The following is a 13,226-nucleotide window of genomic DNA, read 5'->3' as shown; positions in this document are numbered from 1 at the left end:
TTTTCCCTAGTTACGCCTCTGGCCTCACCGAATTGAACCAAATTTGCTAAGCTCTAGGGACACATAGGGATACCTCAATGGTGTAGTTTGTAATGAAGTTGTCCACCCTGATTCAAGATGGCAGATGCGTGAATGTTTGAGGTGCAAGTGGGCTAACTTGTTGAACTGCCTAGCCGATTTAGACCAAATTTGTTACAGGTGTAGGGACACAGAGACAGCTCAAGGACATAGTTTCTAATGCTGTAATCCACCCCAATTCAAGATGTCAGATGCATGAACATTTGAGGTGCAAGTGGGCTAACTTGTGAGGATGGTAATTATCAATTAAGATTATAGTGAAAGGAAATTAGGCAGATTAGCTCTTACCAGAACAACTTGTTAAAGATCTGTAGGGGCTCATCATCCAGTACCGGTATAATGGATGATATCAGGGAGCCACACGGTTTGTTAAGCATGTCAAAACAAGTAATTATGGGGCGGGGAAGTGAGCAGTATTTCTGTATCACAAATTCAACCTCTCATAAAACATATCAGGTGCACATTCACTATGTGTGGAGAGCTATTGAAAAGGCAGCAGCTAGTCCAGAGGTGAGTGACAAGATAGCTGAGCATGAGCTAAATACTAGAACCTCAGAAGAACTGCAGCTGTCAAGAATGCAGCTATTTTGTGAGGGAGGAGGTGATGGAGGAGGGTCATGCAGGACAGATAACAAGCCTGAAAATGCTTTCTTTGCAACTGCTGCTATACTAGCTGGGGAGGAGGAAGAGAATAGTTTGAGAGCCCTTGTAACAAACAGAATCAAGCTCTCCTAATTGCATGCAACCCTTCGTTTTTGGCCCACTAGAAATGCAATCTCAGATGTTGAGCTGCTTCTCAATAATAATGAAATATACCTGGCTCTTCCCCCCCCCCACCGTGTGTGTGTGTGCGTGCACATGCGTGCCTGTGCTCATATGCACGGGTTGTGTGTACGCATCACTAGCTTTTTATGTGCTGTACTGCTGGTACTTGTGTGTTATTAATATTTTAATAATTATGAATATTAATGTTTAATAATTAATATTATTAATAATTATTAATGGTTGTAAACCATCCAGATACTTAGTAGTGAACCACCCAGAGACTTGCGTTTTGGGCAGTATATAAATATGTCAAATAAATACAAATAAATACATAAATAAAAATATTTATGAACCTGCATGTGCCCTTTTGAGTGGGTATGTGGGGAACTCTCTGTGAATAGAAGCCTTTGTGGGAGGAGCGGGGATGAAAAATGCTAAATAAGATGCAGAATGGGTGTACACGTAACCTTACAAGAATAGTTCTCTCTCCTGCTGGTGCACTCAGTGATCCAGCATTGAACTAAGGTGGCCATAATTCTTTGGGATGAAGTTCAGAGGATTATTGCTCTAGATAATGAGGGATGTAATGATTAACTCTAGAATGGAATCAAGGCATTCCCTGGCAATAGTAAAGCAACTATTTGAATGTAGCCTTGAATTAAACGCCTATATTAAGTTCAACAAAAGGAGCTCTTTGTTTTGTTATCATTATATCTGGCCAGTTCCGTGTTTCATTTCTAGTAAGTGCTCATATTTGTAGAAAAAAGTGATAGGGCCACTTTTACAAGGTGGTTCTAAATCTGAAAGCTTTGAATAGCCAGACTGTGTTACTGTGTTTTCAGAATGTAACAATTCTTTTTGCTCCAAGTTTCTAGATAGTGAAGAGGAAGGGGATGCTTATATGGACACAGATGAAGAATTCTGCAGCAGCCGGGTCACTGTGCTCAATGGATCGGGGCCAGCCTATTTTCACAGCTATCTCTACATGAAGGGTAATATTTCTCAGTACTTTTCCTTTCTGTTTTGCTGCTGAATCTTTTTCTTCATTCCAAAATAAAAATCTTGTACAAAAGTTTGTTTTTATAGAGGAGGGCTTTAAAGGAGACTTTGTATTGTCACTACAGTAGACTTGCTGTAGCAGATTGACTCAGAGCCTTTGACTCAGAGCAGACTCATGTGAGGGAAGGAAATGCTGAATCATCCCTGCTGAGCTGCCTGGCTAAGCTTCTCCTAAAACTATTCTGTATTATCAGTAAGTTCAAAATGCTGCTGCTGCCACCCCTCTTATCGACAGAGATTGAACCTCCCTGGACTTTGGGTGGAATCCCAAGGAAAATTCTCTTTACTTAGCTGACCCCGCACAGAGCATCTGTGCAGTTGTGTATTGAGCCTGTGACATCCCCCCACAGCTCGTTCACTTGCTCTCCCCGCAGCTCGCTCGCTCGCTCGCTCTCCCCCCCGCAGCTCGCTCGCTCGCTCGCTCTCCCCTCCCTGCAGCTCGCTCGCTCGCTCGCTCTCCCCTCCCTGCAGCTCACTCGCTCAACCCCCCCCGGTGCTCTCCCCATTGGGCAGGCCAGGGCCAGGCCATCCCGCCACCACCTCCCACCTTCTACTCCCAGCTGGTAGGGCTTTGCCTGCCATCTGCCCACCTTCTCACCGCCGCCATCATTTCTCCCCACCACCGCCTCTTCTTTCTGGCCGACGGGGCTTTGCCTGCCGGCCCCCCATCTCTGCATCCTGACCGCCCCCATTATTTCTCTCCGCTTCAATGTTGGAACTCTTGCACGCTCTAGAGCATCTGGGCGTTAGTACTTGATTGCTCCCCTCCCCTCAGAGATCTTCCCACCCTCACCTGAGCTGCATTCCTGCTCCTCTCCATCCCATTGCTTCCATCCCCCTCACCCTTCCTGGTCATGGCTGCAGCATTGCTGCTGCCTATTGGCCAAGCTGCAGCTCCCTATCCCCAGAGATCTCCCCACCCTCACCTGAGCCCTGCTCCTGCTCCTCCCTTCAGGAGCAGCAGCAGTGGTTGACCGGGCCATTCCTCGCTGCTGCCACCACCACGGCCGCTCGTTCCCCTCAGGCCGCTGACAGGCCCAGGCCCATCCCTTGCCTGGCTGCCTCCCTCTGACAATGGCCTTGGTAGCCCCAAACAGCAGCAGTGGTTGACTGGGCCCTTCCTTGCTGCTAATGCTGCCATGGCCGCTCATTCCCCTGTCAGACTGCTGACAGGCTCAGGCCCGTCCCTCGCCCTTCCTTCTGTCTCTCTTCCTCCTCCCTTCTTTTTTTCTCTCTCTCTCCTCCACTCGCTCTTCTCCACTCTTTCTTCTGCCTCCTTTCATGTTTTTTCTTCCTCCTTCCCTGAGTTAACAAATTTTGTTCATTTACACAACGGCATCCTCCTTCTCCTGAAGGGGCTCTTTCCTCCCTCTCCACATGTCTTTTTGCAGACCTCTGCCTGCTATCCTTTTATATCAAGAACATCTTCCAACCAGTAACAGCTGCATTCCAACTGACCTTAACCGTCACAGGTCCCTCCTCCTTATCTGCATAGGGAATCCCCACTGCCCAATCACCATGGTGCTTCTGCTCTCACAGGGTCCGTCTCCCTATCTGCACATGAAATCCCCACTGCCCAATCAGGTGCTTCTGCTTGCAAACTCTGCATATGGAATCCCCACTGCCCAATCAGGTGCTTCTGCTTGCAAACTCAGCCAATTGCCTCCTTCCTACCACATCGCCACGCATGGCCTGTCTTGGAGAAATAATTCTCTTTATTTTGCTATTGAATAAGTACAGAAATCTTCCACGTGCAAGCCTGTATGTGGCGAGGAAACTGATAGCTGCTGAATGTTTGAGGACATGTTTTCCCCAGAGAACCCCAACCCCTTTCTTGAGTTAAAAACCAACTCAGAGAGGCTTGTAAAAAGAAAAGAACTTAAAAAACAGTTTTATTCAATTACTACTGAATGCTTCCATCTGAGGCTTTCTCAGCTTTTAGATACAGTTAAGAATACTTAGGACTACAAAAATAGATTGTCTTAATGCACGCTTAAATGTTTATAGAACCTTTTGCAATGCACTAGGTAGGATGGGCGTAGGCTAGTGTTTTTTATTTTAATTATGTTACAGGTAAACAATAATAGAACAGTATCAGGACTATGCAAAAGCACACACACCCCAAAGAAATATAATTTCCCTAACACAAAGTCTGACTAAACAAACTTTTCCCTATGCTAAACTTCCCAAAGCCATAAGCCCTGGCTCCTTGCCTTGAACTCACCAAACTCCAGGTGAGAATTCAGGCTTCCTGATCTCCTGTCTTTCAAGGATCTGCAGAGTTATTCTCCTGCAGCCATCCTCCATTGTCACATGTCCTCATGTGCACCTCCAGTCTAGCTTCTCCCAACAAAGAACTCTTTTCTTCCTGGCAATAGCTCTCTAGGTCCCACCCACCTGGTGTGCTGATTGGCTGAGCCCTGGAGTTCACCAGCCGGTCAATCAAGACAGGGTTCACTTCCGGTTAACTCTTTAGAGAGAGGGGAGGCTGGTCACTACACTTGCACTGATATCTAGTGACATCTGCTATCAGTGGCTCACTCTGGATCTGGTTGGGCCTTCTTTATGAGCATGTACAGATGATTGGTTTCAGAAATATGGAGGTATTTCCATTGTGCCGAATATGTACACCTATTTTTTGTGTACATGTACACCCCTTGTATATGTATATGTACACCCCTTGCACATTCCAGTTCTGGAATTGTGTTTATCACAATGTATATATAATTCCTTGCTTCATCCAAAGAGATCTTAGCCAGCCAGCCTGCCTGCCGCCACCGCTCTTCAACAAAAGTGCTCAAAGCAGTTTACATAGAAAAAAAGAATTAATAAATAAAGATGATTCCCTGTCCCAAAGAGTTAACACAAGGTCAACACTCCCAAGAGCCACTTAAGGCATGCTGTATTGGGGTTGGCTAAGTGCTGTTGCTCTCCCTCTGCTAAATATAAGAGAGTCACCACTTTAAAGGGTGCCTCTTGGCTCAGTTAGCAGGGGCCATTCATGAGGATTTGTCCATTTTGATTCTTGCGATAACCTTGTGAAGTACATTGGGCTGAGAGTGAAAAATTTGCCCAAGGGTTATAGCCAAGTGGGGACTCGAATCCAGACCTAACACTCTATCCACTACAGCCTGTTCCCAGCTCGCTGATTGGCTTCTCTCCAGCTGCATGTCTATCCCAGCCATTGCAAGGCTTGTACCTCTTCCCTTACTGTTATCACACCTTAGGTGGTGCAGTGGGGAAATGCTTGACTAACAAGCAGAAGGTTGCCGGTTCGAATCCCTGCTGGTACTATATCGGGTAGCAGCGATATAGGAAGATGCTGAAAGGCATTATCTCAGGAGGAGACAATGGTAAACCCCTCCTGTATTCTACCAAAGAAAACCACAGGGCTCTGTGGGCACTAGGAGTCAATATTGACTTGACGGCACACTTTACCTATATTGCAGAATCAGTTAGTGTTGCTGTAGCACTAATGGTAATGTTGCTGCTAATTCTCCATAAACCCATAGCCTGTTTGAACCTTTTGTATGATGCTGGAGTTGTTGAAGCTGATAACTTTTCCTTTTTGTACAGGATGTTTACATCCTCTGTTAGTAATGTGCAATTGTTGCTCTTACTGACTGTCTGTCTGTACATGAAGCCTTTCATTTTTCAGGAAACTGTTATGGCCAAGAGCAGGAATATAAATATACCAGTGTCTAGTCAGTACTGGCGGGGCATTCCTGAAAGTCATTCTGATGCTGCAGAAAATTTGACAATGTCTCTTTGCTCTTCTCTTTTTTGCAGGGGGCCTGATGAACCCCTGGAGACGGCGCTGGTGTGTCCTGAAAAATGAAGCCTTCATGTGGTTCCGAGCCAAGCAAGAGGCCTTGAAGTCTGGCTGGCTTTACAAAAAGGGAGGGGGCATGTCCACGTTGTCCCGCCGGAACTGGAAACGCCGCTGGTTCGTGCTAAGGGAGGCCAAGCTGATGTACTTTGAGAATGACAGTGAAGAGAAGCTAAAAGGGACAATTGACATCAGGAAGGCCAAGTATGGGAAATTAATATGTCCTCCACTCCTAAAGAAACTAGTTTGCATATAAGGGCGATTGGGTCTGTATTCTGAACAAAAAGCAAACATTAAGGTTAATGGAGAACTTACAGATTATTTTAGTATTCAAAAAGGCACTAGACAAGGTTGCCCCCTGTCTCCATTATTATTTATATTGGACTTGGAAATTATGTGCAGGATGATAAGGGAAGAGACCAAAATACAAGGATTGTCAATAGGGACACAAAGATACAAACTAAGAGCCTTTGCAAACGATATAGTGCTGTTTTTACAAGATCCTTTAGAGTCAGTTGATACATTATTGGAAATATTAGAATCATATGGGAATTTGGCAGGGTTCTGTATAAATAAGGGTAAAACAAAGGTATTAATTAAAAATATGAACAAAGAAGATATTGAAAAATTTGTCTTGAGATCTAGTTTCAATGTGGGGGAAAAGGTAAAATACCTAGGAGTTATGCTTACAACATATAAAGCCTTGTTGTTTCAAAATAATTATATTAAAATCTGGAAGGAAATAAAGATAGACTTACGTAGATGGAATAGATTGAATCTGTCGTTAAGTGGAAGAATTTCTGTTATCAAAATGAATGTTCTTCCTAAAATGCTTTATTTCTTCCAGACAATAATAAATACAATGTCAATTTTTGATCAATGGCATAAAGACGTAAAGAACTTTATTTGGCAGGGCAAAAAACCAAGAATAAATTTTAAAAACCTAACGGATGACAGGAAGAGAGGAGGGTTTGCGTTACCAAATTTTAAGTTATATTTTGAAGCAATATGCCTAAACTGGATGAAAGAATGGATTACATTTTTAAAAATCCAAGACTGTTAGATTTGGAAGGATTTGATATAAGATATGGTTGGCATGCATATCTATTTTATGATAAGGTGAAAGTAAATAAAGACTTCTTAAATCACTATGTTAGAAAAAGCTTATATGACATGAATGAAAAACAAACTTGTGTTAGAACCAAAAATTCCACTTTGGGTATCTCCACTGGAAGTTATATCTAGAAAACAGAAAAATATGCAACAGACATGGCCTACGTATCGACAACTGCTTGTTCCCCAAGGTGCAAAGTATGAACTTTAAAAACTAGATCTTATGCAGGATTGGAATGTTTCTTGGTTTCAGTATCACCAGATTAGCGCCTTATTCAAGCAAGATTGTAAAAAGGGTCTTAATCAGTCAAAGTCAGAATTTGAACAACAGTTGTGTGACAAGGAAGACAAATAGTTTCTAGGATGTATGATCTGTTATTATTGGAAGATACAAGAATGGAAGTGGTGCAAACTTCAATGATTAAATGGGTTTAGGATTTTGGTTATAATATAGACTTGGAGAAATGGGAAAAACTATGGATATAAGACATGAAATACACTGCCTGTTTTAATTTAAAGGAAAATAATCTTAAGATGATGTACAGATGGCATCTAACTCCTAAGAAGTTGGCTTTAATGTACAAGAACATGTCAAACAAATGTTGGAAGTGTAAAAAAGAGGAGGGTTCCTATATACATTTATGGTGGACTTGTAATAAGTCTAAAGGCTATTGGGATATAATATACAATGAGCTTAAGAAAGTGTTTAAAATGACTTTCCCTAAGAGCCCAGAAACAATACTATTAGGCATTGATAACAGCTCATTGCCTAGGAAATACTGGATCCTCTTTATGTATCTGACAGCAGCAGCAAGATTGACATTTGCATACAAATGGAAAGGCATCCATTGCCCAAGTAAAGAGGATTGGATACTCAAAGTGTTAGAGTTGGCAGAAATGTCAAAGCTAAAGAAATAAATTTGAAGCATTTAAAAGGGAGTGGGACCCTCTTCTTATTTACCTAAAAACATATTATAAAATGGATTTCTATCAGGCTTCTGAGTGGTAACAAAAATGTTTTTAAAATGCCCTAGAGCTGACTTTCGTATGATTTAACGGGGGGAGAATGAGTAAATAAATTACAGGCAAGACTTGGGTATTGTAACTGATACTTGTTCTAATGATGAGATGGAAGTCCTCTTGTCTTTTTGTGTGTGTTTCTTTCTTTTTTTCCTTTTTTCTTTTTGTGTGTGCGCGTGTGTGTAGCTTATGTTGTGAAAAATTGAATAAAAAGTTATTTTTTAAAAAAGAAAGAAAGAAACTAGTTTGCCAGACACATTTCCTCCTCTTCTTCCTTTGGAGGGGGCACACAAAAAATGAGATTTCCCCCATCAGCTTCATCCTGAGGGGAAATGGTTTCAGGTTCTAAATCCTGGATACTTGAATTTTGGGCCAAAGGCTTTGAGAGAAGATAGGTACCTTCGGAGAGAGGAAATTTTGAGTTTGTTATCTGAGCACAAAAGTACCCAAGCGCTTTCTTTCAGATCACTCTGGTATTGTGATAGCTATTCCAGAGGTTCTGGTACTACTTATTCAGGTGCCAGGCCAGCATAACAAAGGCCTTTTAGAGTTGATTGGGGCATTTCCCCCTCAGCCAATTTCACCCCTTGTTATTCTGTCAGATGCTTCTAACAGAACGCCTCTCCTGCTCTTCCTAACTTGTCCACATTTTGCATCTGAAATTGAATATGTTGGACTGTTTTTCTGCCTATGTTAAAGCCCTTTCAGCGATGTCATCCAGAGAATAAATCCTTAGTAAAGCAGCCAGAATGGGTGATCTCTGGATGTAGTAGGTAGCCCTCTCATTCCCAGCCCAGCCTACCACTTCCTTTGCATGCTGATGTGGTTTGTTTGGTGCCACCAGAAAGGATGTTTCCATAAGATCAGAGGAAGAAGCAATGAAGCTCTGTAATACCAGGCAAGCCAATGAGATGGATTTGAACTTGGTTGAACAGCCTTGACATTCTGGTTCTCTGCACTTGCTGTTTTTCAGGGAGATTGTGGATATTCATGAGAAAGAGAATGCCCTCGATATCGTGACAAATGACCGAGTTTACCACATAGTGGCAGAGTCACCAGAGGATGCCAGGTATGGGATACAGAAATGGATTTGTGTTTGTTTGCTCCATAGACCTCCCTTGAAATGTGAGTTTGTTTTACAGAAGACAAACAACACAAACCGAGTGACTTGGATTCAGAAAATGAAATAATCCACAGAGAATCCAATAATGTCCCTAACAATGTATTATAATACATATAAATAGGCACAGATACTTTCATAACAAGTACTGCAGCACCACCATTCAAATATCAGAAGAACTTCAGGATGTGTCGAAATTTTAATAAGGCTATTATTAGACCTTATTTGAAGAAACTTGCTATGGATCCCTCAGAGTTAGCTAATTACAGACCCATTTCCAATCTTTCACTATTGGGCAAAGTGACTGAGCAGGTGGTAACCTCTCAGCTCCAGGCAGTTTTGATTGATACAGATGATCTAAACCTATTTCAAACTGGCTTTTGAGCAGGCTATGGGGTTGAGACTGTCTTGGTCAGCGTGATGGGTGATCTCCAATTGGCTACTGTCAGAGGGAATGTGGCTCTGCAGATCTTTTTGGATCTCTCTGTGGCTTTCGATACCATTGACCATAGTATCCTTCTGGGTTGCCTCAGGGATGTGGGACTGGGTGGCAATGTAGGTAGATACCAGATGGTGGTATCTCTGGTAGATACCAGACAGTGTCACTGCTGCTCTGCAAAGCGAGAACTAACGTATGAAGTTCCACAAGGCTCCATACTGTCTCCAATGCTCTTTAACATCTATATGAAACCGCTGGGAGAGATAATCAGAAGATTTGGTGCAGGGTATAACCAATATGCTGATGACACCAAATCTATTTCTCCATATTGACCTCATCAGGAAATGGCATAACTTCCCTAAATGCCTGCCTGGAGGTGGTAATGGGCTGGATGAGGGATAACAAACTGAAGTTGAATCCAGATAAGACGGAGGTACTGAGAGTCAGGACCCAATAAATGGTTTAGATCTGCCTGTTACACGCCCCATGAAATATAAGGTACTTAGCTTGGGAGTGCTCCTGGATCCAGAACTCTGGTTTCTTAGGTTGAGACAGTAGCCAGGGGTGTGTTTTATCAGCTTCGGCTGATACGTCAGCTATGCCCATTACTGGCGGTAAATTATCTTAAAACAAGGTGCATATGTGGTAACCTCCAGGCTTGACTACTGTAATGCTCTCTATGTGGGGCTGCCTTTGTATGAAGTCTGGAAACTACCATTGGTATAGAATGTGGCAACCAGACTAGTCTCTGGGACAACCTAAAAGGACTATATAACACTGTTTCTGAAAGAATTGCACTGGCTGCTGCTGTGTTTCCAAGCAAAATACAAAGTGCTGGTTTTTACATATAAAGCTCTCAATGGCTTGGGTCCAGGGTGCTTAAGAGAGTGTCTTCTTTGTCATGAACCCCAACACCTATTAAGATCATCTCTGGAGGTCCGGTTATGGTTGCCACTGGCTCATTTGGTGGTGACTCAGGACTGGGCCTTCTCTGTGGCTGCCCCGGGGCTTTGGAATATGTTCCCTGTCACATAAGACCATCTCCATCTCTGATTGCTTTTAGGAAGACCCTCAAGACACTCCGTTTTCTCAGGCTTTTAACTGAAATTAATTTTAAACTGTTTAATGCCCCTGCTACCTGGGCAAAGAGGCACCTTTTTAACATGGTGATTCTCTTTATTTAGCAGGGGGAGAGTAACTGGCCTTATCCACCCCCAGCACAGTCTCTCCAGTGACTGTTGCTGTTGTCTATCTTACATTCCTTTTTAGATTGTGAGCCCTTTGGGGACAGGGAGCCACCTTATTTATGTATGTATGTATGTATGTATGTATGTATGTAAACCGCTTTGGAAACTTTTGTTGAAAAGCGGTATATAAATATTTGTTGTTGTTAATTGTTTTTATCTTATGAAATTGTTTTAGCTTTTTTTATTCTGTGAAATTGTTTTGTTTTTCCTCTGTTTTATATTTGTTGTTTTAATTTGGTGGTATATACACCACCCAGAGGTACACATATCAGGCGGTATATAAATATGATAGATAAACAAATGAAATCTGTGAGCATCTGAATATTGACAACAAAGAGGGGGCTCCTTTTGCCTGTTGCATCAAGGCTGCTGCTATATGGAGCTCTTCTACTCCATTGTTTCTGTGTTGAATCTGCCTTCTACTTCTGGGATACTGTGGTCTGGATTGGGTGGATTAATTGTCAGGGGCTGGTGCGTTGGTAGCCTTTTGGTCCCTGACATCTCTGTAATACAGGTTGTGGCATAATTCAGAAATTTAGCTCAAGAGAACCCACTCCCTATGTTTGGACAGACAGTTGTTTGGACAGACAGTTCAGCCAGGACTTTATTCCATTGCTGATGCCAAGCAGCAGCTGAAATACCTTATATATATTTGTTGGCATCCCCCTCAGTAGTAGAAGGGTCAGAACCCAGTGGTAGAGCACACTCATTGAATGTTGAAAAATCCAGATTCGATCCCTCTATAGGACGTCAAGGCTGGGAAAGATTTCTGACTGAGATCTTGAAGAACCATTTCAAGTTGGAGGAGACTGTGCTGCACAAGTTATGAACTGATTCAGTAGAAGGCAGCTCCTTATATAGGTATCCACAGACAACAATACATGCAGGTCCACCCATTGTCTGATTTACTTAATCTGCAGCATTCAAATGGGATCATGCCACAATACTGTGGTGTGTTGTGCCTGCCTAGTCACTTCATTGAGTCTGGATGTGTTGCCCATCTGAAAATGGATTCTGGTCTGGCCTTCTTTTACAGTGATTGGTTTAATGTCCTGAGTCGTGTGCACAGTGCTACAGAGCAGCAGCTGAGGGAGATGCAAGATGAGCAGGCGAACCCAAAGAATGCAGTGGTGAGTGGCAATCAGATGGAGCCCTGGGTTGGAGATTTGGGTCTGCCTTCGTATTCTGGCAGCTGATGAAAGATGTTTTCTCCTGCCTGCTACAGTACAGCCCTTGGGCAGCTTCAGAAAGCAGGAGGCGAATTATTAATGGGCACCCTTTATAGAGAGTAAGGTAGGGCTTAGACTGAAATAGGAGGATCCCCAAAGGCTATGGTGTTGCATCATTTCCTTGACTAGTCTGAGAGCAGATGTAGTGCAAGAAAGAACATGCCTAAGACAGAACTGGGTAAAGAGGATAATATCGGGGTCTGTACTCTTTACACTGGGCAGATCTTTGTGCATGTAGGTGTCCTCTGAGTGAAGTTTGGAAAACTGAGCAACTCATCAGGCCTCATCAAAGAAATGAGGAAGAGTGGGGGGATATGGGAGCTGCATATTGACATTTAAGCACTGGGAGGAAAGAGCTCTCCTTGGGGCTTGATGCCAAGCCATAGTGCCATTAGATGGAGAATGTACAGGGGTCATTATGCCCAGGAAACTGTAGAATCCAACTGGCATGAGACTGTGGGAATGAGTTGCATTTTAAAATGTCACCCAAGAAACGAGGATGCTTCAAGTTGTTCTGGTGTGTGTTCCAGATGGAAGATTTTATGAGTTATGCTTAACCCTTGCAAGCCATGCAGGAAGCATGCTCATGCCCATGCTGATAACGAATGATCCAAATGGCTGTTTGGGGTAAGGGCTTAACTTGCTGCCTTTCCCCAGTGATCCCAGTTGTTAAGAATCAAGCTTACTCATGACTGCATGGTCACATGCTGGGTTATGTTTCTTGGTCACAGTAGAATGGAGTGGAATGTTGGGAACTGGGTTATAATGTAATATAATCTGTACTTTTGGGTTTGGTTTTTTTTTTTAAGGGAACCCTGGATGTGGGACTCATTGACTCTGTCTGTGCTTCTGACAATCCTGACAGGTAGGCTATGACTATGTTTGTTTGTTTTGCTTTTAAAATTTTATAATTTACAAATGACTTGCAGTACAATGATGACTATATTACAGGGGGAAAAACATTAAATCTCTCCAGTACATATTTGGGTAAATATACATGGAAACTGATAAGAGCTACTTAAAATACTTTCAGTCAGTATAAATATCTCCCAAATGGCCATACCAAATGGCTGTGTTTATTTTTAGGGACTTGTCTTTGGCGCCAGAAGCTTCTTGGAGCAACTGCTGGTCTCCTAGTAAATTCTCTCCACTGTGTGTTAGAGTTTGAGAGCTGTGGGGGTTTCCTACTTTGGGAAGGTGCTTGCAACAGTCCTTGGCATCTGCCTCATTAGCTTATATAGTGGCACACTCTGCAGAGAGATTGCTGCATATGAGCAGCATGGCGCAATGACACCCCTGAGGTGCTTTACCCCCATAAACCTACTGC

The 13,226-nt window shown here is 42.9% G+C and overlaps 1 protein-coding gene across 2 annotated transcripts in view; it reads left to right on the top strand.

Moving 5' to 3' along the window:
• Window positions 1–13,226, top strand: part of LOC128335616 (unconventional myosin-X-like) — a 123,582-nt gene that overhangs the window by 90,534 nt on the left and 19,822 nt on the right. For both annotated transcript variants that reach the window (XM_053274197.1, XM_053274205.1), the window contains 5 exons: window positions 1,712–1,835; window positions 5,692–5,935; window positions 8,838–8,933; window positions 11,707–11,800; window positions 12,709–12,764. In XM_053274197.1, coding sequence (XP_053130172.1) covers window positions 1,712–1,835; window positions 5,692–5,935; window positions 8,838–8,933; window positions 11,707–11,800; window positions 12,709–12,764 — 614 coding nt within the window. The remainder of the gene's footprint in view (window positions 1–1,711; window positions 1,836–5,691; window positions 5,936–8,837; window positions 8,934–11,706; window positions 11,801–12,708; window positions 12,765–13,226) is intronic.

Source organism: Hemicordylus capensis, chromosome 1 (genome assembly GCF_027244095.1).
Source record: "Hemicordylus capensis ecotype Gifberg chromosome 1, rHemCap1.1.pri, whole genome shotgun sequence".
Classification (NCBI taxonomy): domain Eukaryota; kingdom Metazoa; phylum Chordata; class Lepidosauria; order Squamata; family Cordylidae; genus Hemicordylus; species Hemicordylus capensis.
This window is presented reverse-complemented; position numbering and strand designations above follow the sequence as displayed.